At 46.4% G+C, this 21,475-nt stretch overlaps 3 protein-coding genes across 3 annotated transcripts in view; 2 read left to right on the top strand and 1 right to left on the bottom strand.

The window, feature by feature from the left end:
• The first annotated feature begins 424 nt into the window (after positions 1–424).
• Positions 425–7,704, top strand: cdyl (chromodomain protein, Y-like). The gene is made up of 7 exons (XM_042498433.2): positions 425–830; positions 1,859–2,579; positions 3,128–3,381; positions 4,748–4,920; positions 4,997–5,207; positions 5,419–5,562; positions 5,664–7,704. The coding sequence occupies exons 1-7, from the start codon at positions 807–809 to the stop codon at positions 5,820–5,822; spliced, it is 1,686 nt and encodes a 561-aa protein (XP_042354367.1). The 5' UTR covers positions 425–806; the 3' UTR covers positions 5,823–7,704.
• Positions 7,705–8,203: 499 nt separating this feature from the next.
• On the bottom strand, positions 8,204–12,784 carry rpp40 (ribonuclease P/MRP 40 subunit). The gene is made up of 8 exons (XM_042498402.2): positions 12,662–12,784; positions 11,877–12,021; positions 10,718–10,786; positions 10,542–10,637; positions 10,280–10,399; positions 9,549–9,729; positions 9,213–9,347; positions 8,204–9,111 (listed from the first exon to the last, which is right to left on the bottom strand). The coding sequence occupies exons 1-8, from the start codon at positions 12,776–12,778 to the stop codon at positions 8,922–8,924; spliced, it is 1,053 nt and encodes a 350-aa protein (XP_042354336.2). The 5' UTR covers positions 12,779–12,784; the 3' UTR covers positions 8,204–8,921.
• A 326-nt stretch (positions 12,785–13,110) lies between these two features.
• The window catches only part of riok1 (RIO kinase 1 (yeast)), an 11,225-nt gene continuing 2,860 nt past the window's right edge, over positions 13,111–21,475 (top strand). Inside the window, exons 1-9 of the mRNA XM_088086057.1 lie at positions 13,111–13,255; positions 14,209–14,401; positions 15,959–16,046; positions 16,970–17,039; positions 17,168–17,210; positions 17,479–17,571; positions 18,746–18,858; positions 19,794–19,874; positions 20,333–20,419. Coding sequence (XP_087942183.1) covers positions 13,206–13,255; positions 14,209–14,401; positions 15,959–16,046; positions 16,970–17,039; positions 17,168–17,210; positions 17,479–17,571; positions 18,746–18,858; positions 19,794–19,874; positions 20,333–20,419 — 818 coding nt within the window. The 5' untranslated portion in view covers positions 13,111–13,205. The remainder of the gene's footprint in view (positions 13,256–14,208; positions 14,402–15,958; positions 16,047–16,969; positions 17,040–17,167; positions 17,211–17,478; positions 17,572–18,745; positions 18,859–19,793; positions 19,875–20,332; positions 20,420–21,475) is intronic.

The following is a 21,475-nucleotide window of genomic DNA, read 5'->3' as shown; positions in this document are numbered from 1 at the left end:
AGCGTCATTTTGGTGATTTTTATTTTGGATGGCCGACAGGGTTAGAGAGCACTTTTTCTTTCAAAATAACCAAAATATTTAAAAAACAAAGAAAAAGAAATCGCCAAAAGCTTTTGAAATATGCAAAAAAAATTAAAGGACGGTAAAATCTGCAAAACAAAATGTTCAGAGTAGCCAGAAATTTAAATTAAGAACAGTGAAAAACTTTTAAAGGAAAAAAAAATTGAATAGTTGGAAAGAAATATAAAATCTGTGAAAAGTTTAAAAAGAAAAAAAGGGCTGCAGTTTTTAGAGGCCTTTTTCTAAAAAAATTAACAGTAAAATAACCCCCCGCCCCCGCCCAAACCCAGAATAAATAAAAACATCAGTCCTTACCCAGCGCTTAATTTAACATTATTTTATTGTGTCCCCCTGTATGCGCCACCACCTCCCGTCTCATAAATAACAGTCCCTAACTGATACACGGACGTTCACGTACAGTGTTGTGGAACCAGTGTTCTGGGCTCTGGTGTGTTTGAGGTCTGCTTCTGCTTCATGAAGTTCACGGTGGGCCGGGGGGCTTTTATCGTGAAAGGGAGTCGGTAGGACCGGATGTTTCCGTGAAGCTGCTGTGCTAACAGCTAACAGCTAGCAGCTAACGGTAAACTCGGCCAAAGTACCGAGCCGCCGCCACACACACCGGCGGAGCGACCGAGCTCTCCGGGTTCCTCTCCGGGTTCCTCTCCGGGTTCCTCTCCTGGTTCCTCACATGGTGCTGACCCAGTAAAGAAGCTTCTGGAAGCTCGTGCACGCGCACAAACATCTCCATGGCTACGGAAGAGTTCTACGAGGTGACGCGAGCTAATGCTAACTGTATCAAACAGCTAAGTTGAACTGGTTAACTGGGTAAACTGGTTAGTTATCAGCTGGTTAACTGGTTAAAGTGAGTTAGCAAAACTGAAGCCTGAGTTAGCTTCAGTCAGTACAGTTAGCTTCAGTCAGCTAGCTTCAGTCAGTAGCTCCTGTATAGTTAGCTTCAGTCAGTACAGTTAGCTTCAGTCAGTAGCTCCTGTACAGTTAGCTTCAGTCAGTACAGTTAGCTTCAGTCAGTAGCTCCTGTACAGTTAGCTTCAGTCAGTACAGTTAGCTTCAGTCAGCTAGCTTCAGTCAGTAGCTCCTGTACAGTTAGCTTCAGTCAGTAGCTCCTGTACAGTTAGCTTCAGTCAGTACAGTTAGCTTCAGTCAGTAGCTCCTGTACAGTTAGCTTCAGTCAGTAGCTCCTGTACAGTTAGCTTCAGTCAGTAGCTCCTGTACAGTTAGCTTCAGTCAGTAGCTCCTGTATAGTTAGCTTCAGTCTGCACAGTTAGATTCAGTCAGTAGAGTTAGCTTCAGTCTGTACACTTGGCTCCAGTCAGCTAGCTTCAGTCAGTAGTTCCTGTATAGTTAGCTTCAGTCTGTACAGTTAGCTTCAGTCAGTAGAGTTATCTTCAGACAATAGCTCCTGTAGAGTTAGCTTCAGTTAGCACAGTTAGCTTCAGTCAGTACAGTTAGCTTCAGTCAGCTAGCTTCAGTCAGTAGCTCCTGTATAGTTAGATTCAGTCAGTACAGTTAACCTCAGTCAGTAGCTCCTGTACAGTTAGCTTCAGTCAGTACAGTTAGCTTCAGTCAGTTAGCTTCAGTCTGCAGTTAGCTTCAGTCTGTACAGTTAGCTTCAGTCAGCTAGCTTCAGTCAGTAGCTCCAGTAGAGTTGGTTTCACTCAGTACAGTTAGCTTCAGTCAGTACAGTTAGCTTCAGTCAATAGAGTAGCTTTAGTCTGATAGCAGGTCACCTGACCTCAGGTGAAGTGACCTCCAGGTTTTATGTGACTTCCTGCGGCAGGTGGAGCGGATCGTGGATCGACGGAGGAACAGGAAGGGGAAGGTAGAGTACCTGGTCAGGTGGAGAGGTTATGGAGCGGACAGCGACACCTGGGAGCCTGAGACTCACCTGTCCACCTGCATGATCTACGTTCACGACTTTAACCGTCAGTACACCGAGCGGCAGAGGAACAGCACGCTGCTGCGCTCCACCCGTGCCTTGCCTGGTCTCCTCTGCAGCCCCGCCCACAGACCGCCCCTCAGGCCACCGCCTGCCTCCACAGCTCGCAGTGACGGCAGCAGTGACATCACTGGAGTCGTCCTCGGCCCGGCTCACCCGCCTCTCGTGGGACCGACCCGCCCGGCCACCATCAGCTCCCAGCAGCCCTCGCTGGCCGGCAGGTTCGGCGGCGGCGTGATGTCGGCGCCTCCGGCCGGCTCGGCCCGCCGCAGCGTGGACCTGTCCAAGACCGGCATCAAGATCCTGGTCCCTAAGAGCCCCATGAACAGCCGGCTGGACTCGGAAGACTCGCCGAGCGAGGCGGCCCACAGCTTGGAGGCTGGCGCTCAGGAGGCACACCTGGTGCCGCCGGAGGTCGCCCTGCTGGAAAAACCCCCAGGCGTCCAGCTGGGGCCTGGAGAGGAGAGGGCCCGCATGGGGACAAGGCCCCGCATCCAGAACCCCCTGCCCCCGCCCCGGGTTCCCCTCACACCCGCTGCCATGCGCTCACTCAGCGGCACAGGTGAGGTCAAAGGTCATCAGCATGTGATCTCTGCACCACGCAGAACCAACCTGCTGACACTCCTCAGGAGATTTTTAACCCACTGTTCTTTAACATTCGGTTCTTCAACCTTTGGCTCTTCAACATTCGGTTCTTGAACATTAGGTTCTCTAACCTTAGGTTCTTCAACATTTGGTTCCTTTAAATTAGGTTCTCTAACATTCGGTTCTTTTCTTTCGTTCTTTAACCCTCGGTTCTTCAACGTTCAGTTCTTTAACCTTTGGATCTTCAACATTTGATTCCTTTACATTCGGTTTTTTAACATTAGGTTCTCTAACCTTCAGTTTTTAAACATTTGGTTCTTTAACCTTCAGTTCTTTAACCATTGATTCCTTAACATTCGGCTCTCTAACCTTTGGTTCTTTAACCTTTGCTTCTTCAAAATTTGTTTCGTTAAACTTCTGTTCTTCAGACTTTGATTCTTTAACCTTTGGTTCTTTAATGAAACACAATCAGAGATGGATGTTGGTTCTGAGACGTTCTGATTGGATGATCTGCCCCTCCTGCAGGTAGCTCTGCCCTGATGGAGGCCGTCTCAGCCAATGGGATGTCAGGTGTTCAGAGTGTCGTTACCGGGACGACCAGTGTGACGGGGAAGCGCCGTCTGGAGGAACGTTCTGCTTTTGACAAACGTCTGAGGTTCAGTGTGCGACAGACTGAGAGTGCGTATCGTTACCGCGACATCGTGGTCAAGAAACAAGACGGCTTCACCCACATCCTGTTGTCCACCAAGAGCTCCGAGAACAACACGCTCAACCCTGAGGTAAGGCCAAGCCCCCCCAAATATACCTAAACCAGAGATAAGGCCACGCCCTCAAATTCAAGATTCAAGATTCAAGATTCAAAGTGTTTATTGTCATATTGCCCAGTATGGAAACATGTTTCCCTGTACAATGAAATTCTTACTTTGCTGTCCACAGAATGCCTAACGTTTAGCAAATATAAAGAAATATGAAATAGAAATTAAAAAATTTACAATTGAAGAAATTTAGAAATTTACAATAGAAGTAGAAAGAACAGTGCAAATAACACAGTACAGTGCAAATTCGAACAGTGCAATTGTGCATGTGCAAACGGAGTAGTAAACTGTCAGGTACAGTTATGAGGTCGTGTGTGTGAGGTAGTTGCTGTGTGAACTCCTGTCAGCAGTTTAGGAGTCTGATTGCAGTGGGAAAGAAAGAGTTCTTTAGTCTAGTGGTCCTGCATTTCACACTTCTGTACCTCCGGCCTGAGGGTAGACGTGTGAACAGACCGTGCTTGGGGTGGATGGGGTCCTTCAGGATGGAGGCCGCTCTGCTGTGGACTCTGCGGTGGTAGATGCTCTGCAGAGAGGGCAGTGGAGTCCTGATGATTTTCTCAGCAGTCTTCACCACTCTCTGCAGGCGTTTGCGGTCCACAGCAGTAGCGCTGCCGTACCACACGGTGATGCAGCTGGTCAAGATGCTCTCAACGATGCAGCTGTAGAAGTTGCTGAGGATCTTTCGCGACATGCCAAATTTCCTCAGCCTCCTCAGGAAGTACAGCCGCTGTTGCGCCTTCTTAACCAGCTGCGTGGAGTTTAGTGTCCAGGTGAGGTCCTCGCTGATGTGGACGCCCAGGTATTTAAAGCTGCTCACCCTCTCCACTTCAAGCTCCCGGATGAAGAGTGGCTGCTGAGGTCTCCTCTCCTTCCTCATGTCCACTATCATCTCCTTGGTCTTGTCTGTGTTGAGGGTGAGGTTGTTGTCCTCACACCATGACACCAGACTGGCCACCTCCCTCCTGTAGGCCGCAACCCAGAGATCAGACCACGTCCCTTATGTACAGGTCCGCCCTGAGGTCAGGCCACGCCCCCCAAATACACCAACAATACTCCATGAAAGTTGTGGAAGTCCTGGAATTTTGTTTCACAAACCTGTGTAATAACACTGATGTGTTGAAAGACTGTTGGAAATGTGGAAATGAATTATTAGTTTCTATGAGGGTACGAGCACAGAGGGATGGTGCCTGCTGTAAAGCCCTCTGAGGAAAACTGTGATCTGTGATAAAGAGCTTTACAAATAAAACTACACTGATATGCAGTAGAGATCATTGAGGTTTTTGTTAATAAAGGCCTGTTGTCATGGTTACTGTCTCCTCCCCCTGGTCAGGTGATGAAGGAAATCCAGAGTGCCATGGCGACCGCAGCGTCAGACGACAGTAAGCTGGTGTTGCTGGGTGCTGTCGGCAGCGTCTTCTGCTGCGGCCTTGACTTTCTGTACTTCATCAGACGGCTGACGGACGACAGGAAGAAGGAGAGCATCAAGATGGCCGAAACCATCCGGTAAACAAAGAGAGGTTGCTATGGGAACCCTGTGTGATGTCATCAGTGTGCGCTGACTGCTGCCTCTCTCCCTCAGGACCTTCGTCAACACCTTCATCCAGTTCAGGAAGCCCATTGTGGCGGCGGTCAACGGGCCAGCGCTCGGCCTCGGCGCTGCCATCCTGCCGCTCTGCGATGTGGTTTGGGCCAATGAGAAGGCCTGGTTCCAGACACCGTATGCCGCCTACGGCCAGACGCCCGATGCCTGCGCCAGCTTCACCTTCCCCCGCATCATGGGCCCCGCCTCGGTCAGTCCTGAGCCAGGCTAAATTAAACTGATCCAAGCTTAATTTTTTTTTAATGAACCAAATATTTATTAGTCTTCACATATATTTGTACACACGTTTCAATTCACATCAGATCCTCCCTTGCCACATATATATGAAGAAACCAAGCAATTCCAGAGATATGCTATAAACAGAACAATGGAACCTTTCAACTCATTCTGTTCCGTTCCAGGCTAACGAGCTGCTGCTGAGCGGCAGGAAGTTGACGGCTCAGGAGGCGTGTTCCAAAGGTTTGGTCTCTCAGGTTCTCTGGCCGGGAACTTTCACACAGGAAGTGATGCTGCGAGTCAAAGAGCTGGTGACCGTCGACTCTCTGGTCAGTCACACACAAACACACACACACACACACACACACACACACACACACACACACACACTGTGACCTCTGACCTCCTGGTTCCACTTCCGGTCCTGCAGGTTCTGCGGGAGTCCAAAGCTCTGATGAGGAACACGAGCCGCGGTGCCTTGGAGCAAACCAACGAGCGCGAGTGTGAAGCCCTGAAGAGAGTGTGGGGTTCCTCACAGGGAACCGACTCCATCCTGCAGTACCTGCAGCGCGGAACCGACCTCTGCTAGAACCACAAGAACAGAGAACCACAAGAACATAGAATCTCAGGAACATAGAACCACAAAAACATAGAACCAGAGAAACAGAGAACCACGTTTCCTCCTTTTTGTTGAAACAAAGTTCTGTTCTCAGCAGAACATTTCTTTGGGACATTTCTAGAGATCCTCCTGTTCTCCTCCACAGTCTGGGGTTCCACAGGGTTCCACTGTGGTCCTCAGCTGTTTGTGGTGATGACATTAGTAAATTTGGGATGATGATGTCATACTGATGAAGGACTCAGGTTCTGATGTTCCTGTCAGACCAAACTGAGGGCTGAGAGCTCATAGCTGGTAGGAGAAACTGAACAGACGCGTTCAGGGTTTAAAAAGCTCCTCAGACTGGACGCCGTTCACACAGGAAGTACTCAGTGACCATGGTAACGGCACATTCTTTAAGTTAAACTAGGCTAACAGGCCCTCTTTGTTTAAAGTCTTAATGCTAAGCTAGGCTAACAGTTTCCCTTTGTTTCTAGTCTTTATGCTAAGCTAGGCTAACAGTTTCCCTTTGTTTCTAGTCTTTATTCTAAGCTAGGCTAACAGTTTCCCTTTGTTTCTAGTCTTTATTCTAAGCTAGGCTAACAGTTTCCCTTTGTTTCTAGTCTTTATTCTAAGCTAGGCTAACAGTTTCCCTAGGTTTCCATTCCATATGCTAAGCTAGGCTAACAGTTTCCCTATGTTTCCAGTCTTTATGCTAAGCTAGGCTAACAGTTTCCCTATGTTTCCAGTCTTTATGCTAAGCTAGGCTAACAGTTTGATGGAGATTTTAAACGACTGCTCTTTTAAATGGAGGTGACCTCTGACCTCCCAGAATCCCCTCTGATGAATTCCCACATGGAGGATAAACCGGAAGTGGAGGCCAAGCTGACACAGGAAATGAACTTTGACCTTAATCCCAATTCTCTGAAACGTCCTCAGAGCGTCTCACCGATTTTATACAAGAACCTGTTATTATTATTATTATTATTGTTATTATTATTATTATTACTGTGTTTAATGTTATTATTATTACTGTTATTACTGTATTATCTGTTGTTATTATTATTGTTGTTGTTATTGTTATTATTATCAGAGCAGAGCGGCTCGATTTCTGAGTGAGCAACAGAGGAAGAAATCACCCAAAAATTAGTAAGAATTTCAAATATACATATTTGTTTACTATAAATATTGTTTATTTTGAGATATTTCAGTAACTAACGTTTTCTTCCTAAAGGATTTTGTTTGTTTTTAAATCAGCGATTTTTGTATTAGTGTTTTTTTCTCTAAAACTTTATGATCTTTTTTTTACTTCCATTTAGTTTTTTTATTTTCAGTCCTCAAAATGTTTTTGCAGTTTTATGTTTTGAAATTTTGGATGATTTTTAAAGAAAATGTGCCTTTAAAACCAGCCGGCCAACAAAAGTCAAAATCACCTCAAATTTAATCAGCCAGAAATAAGCTGCTCGATGTCTTTTTCCTGCGTTTCCCAAAGAAATCAAACCAAGAAAAGTGACGTTACTCCAGGTCTCTAAGGGTTAATGTTCTACAATTATAATAATAACAGTAACAATGAAAATAACACTTACAATGATAATAACAATCATAATAATAATAATAACAAGAATGTTAACAGTACTAATAATCACGTCACTCATGATAATTTCCGGCTCGTCTGCGGACCAATCAGCAGCCGGTTTGAAATTAACTGTGTTTGACAGTGATGAATTCTGGGTAAATATTGGCATGGAGATGTGGGCGTGGCCTGTGACAGGTCATGTGATCAGCTGACGTCTCTCCTGTTTCAGTTACTTTGTTATTTTATGTAAAAACTTAAAATCATCTGAGATTAAAACCATATTTTCGTTTCTGCTGTTAATCACTTCCTGTTCTTCATTTCCGAGCAGCCGACCACTTCCTGCAGGGAGGAGCGACATCATCGCTCTGTCAGAGGCAGCGATGATGTCACACTGAAACCGAAGTAACAGGACGGCAGCGCTCTCGTTCTCGATGGTGGAACACGATACGGCGACAAGACATCAAGACGGCGCAGCGTCACGATGTCACGGTGCGGCGTTGGTCAGAAGCTGAACTAGCCCGCTGCTGCGTGTGGCGTTCACACGTCAGATGTGGGCGGGCTCATGGAGCTGACGGCAGCGCCGCGGCGCTCAGCCTGAACCTCAGGAACAAAAATCTCTTCAAGAATGACGGCAAATAAGACATGACACGCTCACTTCCTCAGAGTGGACGTCAGCGCGGTAAAGATTAGGGACCACAGCTCTAATTTTGTCGATACCATCAAGACTCCGTAATGATCCGAGTCATCGATTCATCTCTCAAAACTTCCCTGTTGTTCGGTGGAAAGACGAGACGACGTGTTTTTAACAGCTGATTTTGCTTTTATTGCTCAAGCGACTTTAAACAGAACTAAAAACTTCAGACTGATGAAACTTTAACGATAACTCAAATATTTCAGCATCACGAAATGAAAAACCTTTTTCATCTTTTGTCCATTTTCAGCTCAGCGGCTGAATTATTCAGGTTTCCCTCCAAAAACTCAATGTTGGTTTTCTTTGATGTTTCATTTGAATCATCAGGATGAAGTTTTATTAACCCTCGACTGACCATCATCTCACTGAGCCTTCGACACACAGGGACAGGGACAAAGACAGGGGCAGGGATAGAGAGACAGGGACACAGAGTTACAGGCAAACAGAGACAGGGACACACACAGACAGACAGAGAGACAGGGACAGCGACACAGAGACAGGGATACAGACAGAGAGACAGACAGGGACAGAGACACAAAGATCTGAAGGTAAATCTGAAAAAACGACTCAAAAAGGTTTCAGTCTGTCCACAAAGACTCAGCTGAGGGACAAAAAAGCTGTCCTCATAGCTCAACTTTCATCATCAGAAACACATTTTCATTAGAGACACCTATACCTATACAGAGGACAGCCGAGGACACACAGGACAGCTGAGGTTGCAGAGGACAGGTGTCCTTTGTGTCTGTCCCCAGGTATAGCTGGTAGGTGAGGTCGCAGAGGACAGGTGTCCCTTGCATTTGTCCCCAGGTATAGCTGGTAGGTAAGGTCACAGAGGACAGGTGTCCTTGGCGTCTGTCCCCAGGTACAGCTGGTAGGTGAGGTCGTGGGACATCAGCAGACTGTAGAAGCTGTGTCCTCCACCGTGTTCGGCGCTGCCCCAGGACACGGGACTGTCCACGAACCCGTGAACCGTCAGAGCCGCCCATGAGTCCAACTGAGACTGCTCTAGGTAACACCTGTAAGACAGGAGGGGACAGCCGGGGACAGGAAGGGACAGCATGGAGTTAGAGGTAGAGACAGGAAACACGTCAGTGTCATGTGACTGGTGTCAGCTGACCTGAGCTGTTGGATGAGATGGTGGACGTCCTGAGGACACAGCAGTCCACAGACGGAGACGCTCAGAGCTTGACTGACTGTTGTCTTTGGCTCGGGACAGACCAGAGAGGACAGGAAGCTGCTGGACAAGTTCTCACTGAAACCACAGAAGAAGAGAAGAGACACTTTTACTGATCCAGAGGGGACAGAAGACAGTTGTCTCAACAGGACCAGGAAGAAGAGGACAGAGAGGACAGGGAGTCAGGAGACACAAGACAGAGAGTCAGGAAACAGAGGACAGGGGACAGAGACAGGAGGACGTGTCTCCTGTCCACAGAGCGGGTGTCCGTCCCCTCACCAGCTGACATCGGCGTCCACGGCTCCGAGCCACTCGAGGAGGCGGTGCGGGTCACATGACGCGGGGTCACATGACCCGGGGGCGTGGCAGGACAGGTTAGTGAGGACGCGGCTGCTGACCTCAGGTCTGTGCTCCGACCAATCGTAACGAGACAGGAGGGCCTGCAGGGAGGCTCCGCCCCCTACAGGACACACAGCAGAGGGTTATGGGTAATCCACTGCAGCACGCTGTGACATCACAGATGACATCACTGATGACATCATTGATGGCGCTGTGTCGCGCTTCAAAGGCATGTTTTCTTTCAGATATCGGACTTTTTTATTTGGGAAGGTTTTTGATTTCTTTAATTTTTTTGTTTTGTTTTTCTTTTTTAAAAAATGGGCCATTTATTTTTTTCTATTAAAATCGATATTTAAAGAAAAAAATGGTAATTTTTTCTCTTGAAAATTTTTTCTTCAAAAATTCCTGATTTTTTTTGTTTTTTAAAAATGTTTGATGTTTCGTTAATCGAGCCAATCAGCAGCAGGAAAAAAAAACGTTTTATTTTTTAGAGGTCTGTGAAAGACAGTTCCTCAACTTTTCCAAAACCTTCAAGTTATGTTCAATTTTCCAAAGTTTTAACAGACTGCAAATTCCAGGACTTTTCCAGGTTTTCCATGAGCCCAGATTAAAGGTGTGGTGGCTGTACTTTGGCTCTGTGGTGCATGGTGGGTAACACAGGTGGGTCTCACCTGGCTGCAGTGTAAGCACGAAGTCCGTTTCCAGGTGAAGTCGTGACAGGCCTGTGATGAGTCTCTGGTGGCCCCGCCCTCCCTGAGCCCAGCGGCGGGCGGTCAGATCCACGGACACCACTGATGGACATACGAGAGACGGACAGATGGACAGACGGAGAGACTGTGAGTGTGAACGCTGAGCTCTGTGTTTAATCTTTACATGTAAATACTGGCAATGATGTGATGTCACTGTGATGATGTCACTGTGATGATGTCAGACCGTATCTGATGGCGGCTCTGTGGTTGAATCTGGACGGTTTTCCTTCGACTCCCAACAACTCGAATGAGTCTTTGTCCAGAGACAGAGTCAGATGACCTGCAGACACACAGCCAATCAGATGCCTGCACTGATGTCATGTGACCCCTGATGACATCCATGACATCCCAGAGGGTTACCGTTTGGTGTCAGAGCGATGCAGGTGTCTTCATCCACCCTCGTCCTGTAGGACAGACCGGACACGCCTCCTACACGCACGCACGCACACAAGTTAAAATTCAGGGTTATTCATAAAACATTTGGGGCTGAAGCCTCAGACGCCCGGTGTGTGTGTGAGGTGAACAGGTGTGTGTACAAGTGTGTGTGAGGGGGACAGGTGTGTGTACAAGTGTGTGTGAGGGGGACAGGTGTGTGTACAAGTGTGTGTGAGGGGGACAGGTTTGTGTGAGGGGGACAGGTGTGTGTACAAGTGTGTGTGAGGGGGACAGGTTTGTGTGAGGGGACAGGTGTGTGTGGACAGGTGTGTGTGTGAGGTGGACAGGTGTGTGTACAAATGTGTGTGAGGGGGACAGGTTTGTGTCAGTGAGACAGGTTTGTGTCAGGGGGACAGGTGTGTGTGGACAGGTGTGTGTACAAGTGTGTGTGAGGGGGACAGGTTTGTGTGAGGGGGACAGGTTTGTGTCAGGAGGACAGGTGTGTGTGTGAGGGGGACAGGTGTGTGTGGACAGGTGTGTGTACAGGTGTGTGTGTGTGAGGGGGACAGGTGTGTGTACAGGTGTGTGTTTGAGGGGGACAGGTGTGTGTGTGTGTGGGGGGGACAGGTTTGTGTCAGGAGGACAGGTGTGTGTGGACAGGTGTGTGTGTGAGGTGGACAGGTGTGTGTACAGGTGTGTGTGTGGGGGACAGGTTTGTGTGAGGGGGACAGGTTTGTATCAGGAGGACAGGTGTGTGTGTACAGGTGTGTGTACAGGTGTGTGTTTGAGGGGGACAGGTGTGTGTGTGTGGGGGGGACAGGTTTGTGTCAGGAGGACAGGTGTGTGTACAGGTGTGTGTGTGTGAGGGGGACAGGTTTGTATCAGGAGGACAGGTGTGTGTGTGAGGGGGACAGGTGTGTGTACAGGTGTGTGTACAGGTGTGTGTTTGAGGGGGACAGGTGTGTGTGTGGGGGGGGGCAGGTTTGTGTCAGGAGGACATGTGTGTGTGGACAGGTGTGTGTACAGGTGTGTGTGTGTGTGTGTGAGGGGGACAGGTTTGTATCAGGAGGACAGGTGTGTGTGTGAGGGGGACAGGTGTGTGTACAGGTGTGTGGACAGGTGGACGGGTGTGTCTGGGTGTTACCTGGGTACACAGCAGTCTCCAGGAAGTGTTTGTCCAGCAGTTCGAAGACGGGCAGCTTTCTGATCAGGTAGAAACTGTTGAAACTGTTTAATGCCGCGTCCAGTTGCGAGGGGGCGGAGCTACACTCAGGCAGCAGCACAGACACCTGCATAGGTAAGACAACACACCTGAAACACACCTGGAATACACCTGAAACAGACCTGAATCCCCCGACATACCCAAGCGCCCTCCTCAGGTGAGTAATCGTTCACAAATCTGCTGTCATCACACTGAACTCGAGTTCTTTTCGACTGATCGGACGCTTGCTTAGTTCAGGCCCTCAGGAAGTGCGCCCTGCGTTCACGCAAACCTACATAGTGGCCGAAAGTGGAATTACAGCGTTTGAGTGGGTCAGGTGATGACTTCGGCTAACGTGAGGAAAGAGGTTCTGAAAATCAGTCAGTTCTGTCGGACGCGTTCCGTTGTTGTTAATCTCTACTACGCATGCTCTACGGGCCGGTAGATCCGGGTATTTTACGCTTTTCTAAACCCTGAAAAAGATCTTCTCCTGCGGAGCAGCTCTCATAAGAATGGACGAGGCCCCGCCCCCCGGCTGCATCCAGACTTCCTGTAATACATCTATGGTTTAGTTTCAATCCTATCAATATGCGCTGTGGGAACCGGAAGCTATTTGATTTGAGGACTCTTACTGTGAAAGTCTGTGCCCAACACGTGCCGTTTCCTTTGGTTTGCCCCTGTTGGCTGTTAGCACATTCCACGCTATGCTAACATGCTAACGGTGTTACCTTGTAGTTGAAGTGCTGTCGCTGCACGTGAGTGCTTAGTCGGTCCGTCTCGTGCAGGAAACTGGACCGATCACAGACCAGCAGAGTCCGGGGGGTCCGCGCGAGACCTCCGGACATCTTCAACACAACTTTTATTACAACAGCCGAGCGGGAACAGGGAGCTAACAGCGGCTAACAGCGGCTAACACGAACTACCACACATTTCCTGTCAAGCTGTTTCAACTTAAAAGCTCCGGCTGCAGCAGCTATGTGAAAGAAAATCACCGAACAGCGGAAATGGATATTTTCCTTAAAATTCGACTTCAGATTTCTCCAAATTGTTGCTGTGAGTGTTTTTTTCTTCTTCTTCTCTCTAAGCTGCGCTTCCTTAAAAACAGCCTCCTCTCTCGCCGTAGTCACGTGATCAGACCCGGTAGTGAAGACCACACGTGAGCAGTGAGAGGGTCTGCGGAGCTCGGTCCGGACCAGAGAGGACCAGTTTGGATCGGCACGGATCGGTTTGGTTTGGGTTGATTCTGATTAAGGTGACCGTCTGTGTGACGTCATGTCGGCGGTCTGTGAACCTGGACAGTTTGATGACGCAGAGGAGGACAGGTGAGAGACACCGAGAGACACTGTCCGTCTGGTCTCCGTCACTGTTGTTACGGTGCTGCTGATGGATATTATTATATTTGTTGTTGTTATTCTAAAATTGATATTTTTCTTCCATAACAACAAAATAAACTAGGAGAGAAGCCAGAGGTCTGTTCCCTCTCTGGTGGAATATTTCCATTCTGTTACAGTGTGATGATGGCTATTATTATTATTATTATTATTGTTATTATTATTATTTCTCTCAGAAAAACAAAACACACAAATACAGGAAAGAAGTAGCACAGAAGAAGCTTTCAGTTTTTTTTACATAACTGCTCTGTCTAGTTTTTCAGCCTCCCACAGTGTGGTGATGATGATGTCGTCTCCTGTGTCCTCACTTGTGCTGTTCACGTGATGTTCGTCATCATCGTATCAGTACACGGATACCAAATATCGGATTTTTATTCTATAAATTATGATTATTACAAATCCAAGTTAACCTTTTTGTCGCCGACCAGAAATATTAAATCAGAATCCTTCTCATGAGAAACTGTCTGCCGCAGAAAAATGGACTGGAAACTTAATGGTCAGACAGATGTGAACGTTTCTCTCCTGTGTGAGTCAGGAGAAATCGTGATGAGGTCAGACAGACGTGAACGTTTCTCTCCTGTGTGAGTCAGGAGAAATCGTGATGAGGTCAGACAGACGTGAACGTTTCTCTCCTGTGTGAGTCAGGACGTTTCTGTTTGTTGAGTCGAATGTTACACCACCTCAGAGTTCTCCGCCTCTCTCTGCGTTCAGCTCGTAGATGTTGAGCAGCAAAGGTTTTTTTTCCCAAACTGCAAAACTGATCGGAGTCGTGTTGTTTTAAATAAAAAGTCCAGAAAATGCAGCTAACTGAAAACACCTCACAGGATTTTAATGATCAGAATCAGAAATATGAAACCCTGATGAGTTCTGTATTCTCTCGGCAGCATCCAACCAGAGCTGTTGGCTGTGACGAGCCGCATCAGTGATGTCACTCTGCAGCCTCCATCAGACGCACCGGAGGAGGAACAGGAGGAAGACGAGGAGGAGGAGGAGGCAGATGAGGAGGAGGAGTGGGCGTGGCGTTCAGCAGGAGGAGATCTGACCAAACGATACAACAGGACGTCTCTAAACTGTCAGGTCAGAACCCCTCTGATCAATAACAGCGATCGGTGCAATCAATCAGTCAGTCAGTCAATCAGTCAGTCAGTCACACAGACAGTAAACAGGGAGGAGACCTGAGAGGATTTATGAAATCTTGTCTCGAACGACCAGCACAGACCTGATCAGAGTGATTGATGACTGATAGTTTAGTTTAGTTTAGTTGAGAGGTTATAAATAAAACATGTCTGATGGAGATCGTCCACTGACGAAGAACTACGATCATTGATAATCAGAAAAAGATGGAAACAACAACAGGTTAATTAACAGGTTAGACAGGTTAATTATCAGGTTAATTAACAGGTAAGACAGGTTAGTTAACGGGTTAATTAACAGGTTCAACAGGTTAATTGGCAGTTTAGTTAGTGGGTTAAACAGGTTAATTCATAGGGCAAACAGGTAAAATAGCTGGTTAATTAACAGGTTAATTCATAGGTTAATTAGCAGGTTAAACAGGTTAATTAACAGGCTTTATGTTCAGTTATTTTTGTGTTATGTGTTTAAATTGCTTCAATATTGTTATTTAATGTCTTATTCTATTTAAATTCCCAGTTTTTATTCTTCCTTTATGGAAATTGTTTCGCACCAAAACACCAAGTGGACTTACTGTAAATGTAAACGTCCTCGGCAAAAACACCCAGACTCTAGCTGTGTTCGAAACCGTCCCCCCAACGTAGTGTCCGAAATCTCATTTGTTATTCCCTATATAGTTCACTATTTGATACACACGACAGAGTGAACGAGGGGACGAGTGAGCGAGGGGACGAGTGAGCAAGGGGACGAGGGGACAAGGGGACGAGTGAGCGAGGGGACGAGGGGACGAGGGGACGGTTTCAAACACAGATTCTGATTCAGATCAATAACTGATCAGCAGAAAAACAAAACGGATAAAAATGTTCAAATGACAAAGTTTGTGTAAACAAAGTCAGATGCTTTTCAGACAAATCTGTGAAGTGCTGCGAATCTTTGCAGCTTAGAGTCTCTGCAGTTTAGAGTCTTTGCAGTTTAGAGTCTCTGCAGCTTAGAGTCTCTGCAGCTTAGAGTCTCTGCAGCTTAGAGTCTCTGCAGCTTAGAGTCTCTGCAGTTTAGAGTCTCTGCAGCTTAGAGTCTTTGCAGTTTAGAGTCTCTGCAGCTTAGAGTCTCTGCAGCTTAGAGTCTCTGCAGTTTAGAGTCTCTGCAGCTTAGAGTCTCTGCAGTTTAGAGTCTCTGCAGCTTAGAGTCTCTGCAGCTTAGAGTCTCTGCAGTTTAGAGTCTCTGCAGCTTAGAGTCTCTGCAGTTTAGAGTCTTTGCAGTTTAGAGTCTCTGCAGCTTAGAGTCTCTGCAGCTTAGAGTCTTTGCAGTTTAGTCTCTGCAGTTTAGAGTCTTTGCATCTTAGAGTCTCTGCAGCTTAGAGTCTCTGCAGTTTAGAGTCTCTGCAGTTTAGAGTCTCTGGAGCTTAGAGTCTCTGCAGCTTAGAGTCTCTGCAGTTTAGAGTGTCTGCAGATTGTTTTAAATATTGATAATGTAGATACTAATCAGTTTGTTTTTAATGATCAGTCCAACAGACAGTATCCGTCCAATAAGACGCTGCCGTCGACTCCGTCTGACAAAGCTCTGAGGAAATATGAGCACAAGATCAACCTGGGTAACACACACACACACACACACACACACACACACACACTGTAACATACACACACACACACTGTAACATACACACACACACACACACACACACACACACACACACACACACACACACACACACACACACACACACACACACTGTAACATACACACACACACACACACACACACACACACACACACACACACACACACACACACACACACACACACAGTAACACACACACACACACACACACACACAGTAACACACACACACACACACACACACACACACACAGCAACACACACACACACACACACAGTAACACACACACACACACACAGCAACACACACACACACACACACACACACTGTAACATACACACACACACACACACACACACACACACACACACAGTAACACACACACACACACACACACACACACACACACACACACACACACACACACACACACACACACAGTAACACACACACACACACACACACACACACACACACACACACACACACACACACACACACACAGTAACACACACACACACACACACACACACAGTAACACACACACACACACACACACAGTAACACACACACACACACACACACACACACACACACACACACACACACACACACACACACACACACACACAGTAACACACACACACACACACACACACACACAGTAACACACACACACACACACAGTAACACACACACACACACACACACACAGTAACACACACACACACACACACACACACACAGTAACACACACACACACACACACACACACAGTAACACACACACACACACACACACCCTGGCTGTTGATCACATACAGTATCAGCCTGCTGTTTGCTGCAGTTATTGACAGATTGATGAGTTAATCGGTTGTATTGGTTTTGTTTCAGATAAACTGAATTATGCTGATTCAGTGATCAATAAAGTGACGACGATGCAGAAACAGAAAGAAGCCGACACGTACGTGTGACATCGCAGGTCATGTGACCGCAGACTAACGCTGTGATTGGCCGAACTCACCTAAATGTAGTGTGACATCACAGGTCATGTGACTGCAGACTAACGCTGTGATTGGCTGCTCCCTGCAGGTATAGAGTGAAGGACAAATCAGACAGAGCCACCGTGGAACAGGTATGCACTTTTATTCAGAAAGGGTCTAACAGGAAGTGAGCAGCAGGATGAAAACTGATCAGTTTGATAGAACTCTGATGATCAGTTTGTCTCTCAGGTGGTTCATTATTGATTGTGTTTCAGTTATTGACGGAGTGATCGATGGATGACACAGAGATTTTTCCTCGTCTCATAAAAACATGTTTCATCCGTCACAGACCCGAAACACACAACTATTGATCCTCTCTGTCCAACCATCAATAACCTGACTCTTCTCCTGCTGCTGCAGGTTTTAGATCCTCGAACTCGAATGATTCTCTTCAAGATGTTGAGTCGAGGAATCATCAGTGAAATCAACGGCTGCATCAGCACGGGCAAAGAGGTCAGAGATCACCTGTCAATACAATCAATCACACTGATCAGTACTCTGATTCATACTGATCAATACCGTCCGGATTCCAAACAGACGGTCGATGTATAAACGGTAAATCAAACCAGTGGTCAGTGATCGATAAATCCTCTCTGAAATCACTTACAGACAAAAATCATTAACCCCTCACGGCCCGCTTTATTATCACACTCGTTTTGCAAACAGAATGTGATTTTCAAAATAAATATTTAAAAAATATTACACAACAATATGACTTTCTGCTTTCATCAAGTTTATTTTTTAACCAACATCAGTCCTAATAAATATCAAATATTCATTAATATTTTCAGAACATTGATCCCTTAAATGCCATGTTTTTGTCATGATGTCACTATGTTTATAAACGGAGAAAAAACAAAACCCACAAAACTGAGTGATGTTGAGTCTCCTCCTCAGTGTGTGAGTGTAGCTGCTGACAGTCTGGGATATGTCAGTGTGTGAGTGTAGCTGCTGACAGTCTGGGATATGTCAGTGTGTGAGTGTAGCTGCTGACAGTCTGGGATATGTCAGTGTGTGAGTGTAGCTGCTGACAGTCTGGGATATGTCAGTGTGTGAGTGTAGCTGCTGACAGTCTGGGATATGTCAGTGTGTGAGTGTAGCTGCTGACAGTCTGGGATATGTCAGTGATCAGCAGCTACATTGACTGTGACAGGTCACCTAGTGGAAATAGCATGTATTTCCTCCATATGCCAAATATGGTCAAAATGACCTCATCAGGTGGAAAATAGTCAAAATGACAAATTCAGAGTCAAAAGCCCAGAATGACACCCAGAAATAATACAAGTCCTGTTTTTCTGCTCTGATGGCTGTGGGATCAAAAATGTCAGTTTGAATGGGTTTCAATGGAGCATTTTTGGACCTGAACAGTCTGAATGTAACTATTTAGTTTCCACAGTGTATTTTAGACTTATTGTAGGAGCTGAGCTGCAAATTCACTGATTACACTCAGATACACAATCTGGACTACATTTAGGACACATGCATCAACACACACACACAGTTATCACAACAGGAAGAAGAAAAGAGACTAAAATGAGACAAACAGACACTAAAGGGTTAATGATACACAGTCCGATTGTTAGTCCGTAGATCGTTACAGTTATTACAGTAATGTTGATGTTTTCAGGCGAATGTTTATCACGCCAGCACGTCGGCTGGAGAGAACCGAGCCATCAAGATCTACAAGACCTCCATCCTGCTGTTCAAAGACCGGGACAAATACGTCAGCGGGGAGTTCAGGTCAGACACCACAGAAGAAGAGCTCAGTCACACACCACAGAAGAAGAGCGCAGTGTCACTCAGGTTCTAGTCAAGTCAAGTCAGTTTTATTTATAGAGCCCATTATCACAAATCACAGTTTACAGTGTTTACAATTACAGTGTTCGACATCCCTCTGCCCTCAGACCCTCACATCACCCGAGGAAAAACTCCCCAAAAAGAACCCCTGTAACGGGGAAAAAAAAGAGGAAGAAACCTCAGGAAGAGCGGTAGAGGATGATGAGGGATCCCTCTTCCAGGACGGACAGACGAGCAATAGATGTCGTAAATAACAACTGAAATACAATCATGGCAAAAAGGAAAGAGAAAGAGGGGGTGAAGGGGAGGAAAGAGGGGGAGAGAGGCACAGCAATAATAGAGACAGATGCGTGTCATATTACAATAATGGTAGGTGTGAAATTATCAAATGCTCTCTGTGATGATGTTGTGGGTGTTGATAAGAGTCTCATGCATATGTGAAAGGGAGGTGTCCAAAGGCAGGATCACAGCAGGATATGAGCTGTGACAGATAGGATGGAGCCTGAACATTTAGAGCTTTGTTAGTAAGGAGGAGGATTTTAAATTCAATCCTGGATTTCACAGGGAGCCAGTGCAGAGAAGCTAAAACAGGAGAAATATGGTCCCTTTTCTTGGTTCCCGTTAAAACACGAGCAGCAGCGTTCTGCACCAGCTGGAGAGACCTAAGAGATTTGTTTGGGCAACCAAATAATAGGGAATTACAGTAATCCAGCCTAGAAGTGACAAATGCATGTACTAATTTTTCAGCATCTGTTTGGGAGAGGATATGTCTAATTTTTGCGATGTTACGCAAGTGAAAGAAAGCCGTCCTTGAAGTTTGTTTTATATGGGAGGCAAAAGAAGTATGTCTAAAACATACTTCCTCTGTGGTTCTGCAGGTTCCGTCACGGGTACTGTAAAGGAAACCCAAGAAAGATGGTGAGAACCTGGGCAGAGAAGGAGATGAGGAACCTCATCAGGTCAGAACCTTTCTACTGATACACAGAATCCACTAGAACCTCACAGTGACCAACAGGTAGAACCCAGTGGAACCTCACAGTGACCGACAGGTAGACCCCAGTGGAACCTCACAGTGACCGACAGGTAGACCCCAGTAGAACCTCACAGTGACTGACATGTAGACCCCAGTAGAACCTCACAGTGACTGACAGGTAGACCCCAGTAGAACCTCACAGTGACTGACATGTAGACCCCAGTAGAACCTCACAGTGACCGACAGGTAGACCCCAGTAGAACCTCACAGTGACTGACATGTAGACCCCAGTAGAACCTCACAGTGACTGACAGGTAGACCCCAGTAGAACCTCACAGTGACTGACAGGTAGACCCCAGTAGAACCTCACAGTGACCGACAGGTAGACCCCAGTAGAACCTCACAGTGACTGACATGTAGAACCTTACAGTGTGTGTGTTTCAGGTTACAGACGGCAGGAATCCCAAGTCCAGAACCTCTCCTGCTCAGAAGTCACGTTCTGCTGATGAACTTCATCGGAAAAGACAACGTGTAAAAACAATTGATAACGACTGTCCTGCTGTGTATTGATCTCTCTCTCCTATATTTATCTTTTTCTGTATTGATCTCTCTCTCCTGTATTGATCTCTCTCTCTCTCCTGTATTGATCTCTCTCCTGTATTGATCTCTCTCTTTCTCCTGTATTGATCTCTCTCCTGTATTGATCTCTCTCTTTCTCCTGTATTGATCTCTCTCCTGTATTGATCTCTCTCCTGTATTGATCTCTCTCTCCTGTATTGATCTCTCTCCTGTATTGATCTCTCTCTCTCTCTCTCCTGTATCGATCTCTCTCTCTCTCCTGTATTGATCTCTCTCTCTCCTGTATTGATCTCTTTCTCCTTTATTGATCTCTCTCCTGTATTGATCTCTCTCTCCTGTATCGATCTCTCTCCCTCTCCTGTATCGATTGCTCTCTCTCCTGTATTGATCTCTTTCTCCTTTATTGATCTCTCTCGCCTGTATTGATCTCTCTCTCTCTCCTGTATTGATCTCTCTCTCTCTCCTGTATCGATCTCTCTCTCTCTCCTGTATCGATCTCTCTCTCCTGTATTGATCTCTCTCTCTCCTGTATTGATCTCTCTCTCTCCTGTATTGATCTCTCTCTCCTGTATTGATCTCTCTCTCCTGTATTGATCTCTCTGTCCTGTATTGATCTCTCTCTCCTGTATTGATCTCTCTCTCTCTCCTGTATTGATCTCTGTCTCCTTTATTGATCTCTCTCCTGTATTGATCTCTCTCTCTCTCCTGTATTGATCTCTCTGTCCTGTATTGATCTCTCTCTCTCTCCTGTATTGATCTCTCTGTCCTGTATTGATCTCTCTCTCCTGTATTGATCTCTCTCTCTCTCCTGTATTGATCTCTCTGTCCTGTATTGATCTCTCTCTCTCCTGTATTGATCTCTCTCTCCTGTATTGATCTCTCTCTCTCTCCTGTATTGATCTCTCTCTCCTGTATTGATCTCTCTCTCTCCTGTATTGATCTCTCTCTCCTGTATTGATCTCTCTCTCCTGTATTGATCTCTCTCTCCTGTATTGATCTCTCTCTCTC

The sequence above is a fragment of the Plectropomus leopardus genome, chromosome 12 (genome assembly GCF_026936395.1).
Source record: "Plectropomus leopardus strain MGB_pleo_1.0 chromosome 12, ASM2693639v1, whole genome shotgun sequence".
In the NCBI taxonomy this organism is placed as follows: Eukaryota; Metazoa; Chordata; class Actinopteri; order Perciformes; family Serranidae; genus Plectropomus; species Plectropomus leopardus.
The sequence above is the reverse complement of the archived record's forward strand: the minus strand, read 5'-3'. Positions and strand labels throughout refer to the sequence as shown.

Bases quoted from the DNA above. Each gene is read 5' to 3' on its own strand.
- cdyl (XM_042498433.2), top strand. From the start codon at position 807: ATGGCTACGGAAGAGTTCTACGAG. The intron at 4,921-4,996 runs GTAAACAAAGAG...TCTCTCCCTCAG, and splicing joins AAGATGGCCGAAACCATCCG to GACCTTCGTCAACACCTTCA. The intron at 5,208-5,418 runs GTCAGTCCTGAG...GTTCCGTTCCAG, and splicing joins GCATCATGGGCCCCGCCTCG to GCTAACGAGCTGCTGCTGAG.
- rpp40 (XM_042498402.2), bottom strand. From the start codon at position 12,778: ATGTCCGGAGGTCTCGCGCGGACCCCCCGGACTCTGCTGGTCTGTGAT. The intron at 10,400-10,541 runs GTCTGACATCAT...TATGTCCATCAG, and splicing joins CAGAGCCGCCATCAGATACG to TGGTGTCCGTGGATCTGACC. The intron at 9,730-10,279 runs GTGAGACCCACC...TGTGTCCTGTAG, and splicing joins CGTGCTTACACTGCAGCCAG to GGGGCGGAGCCTCCCTGCAG.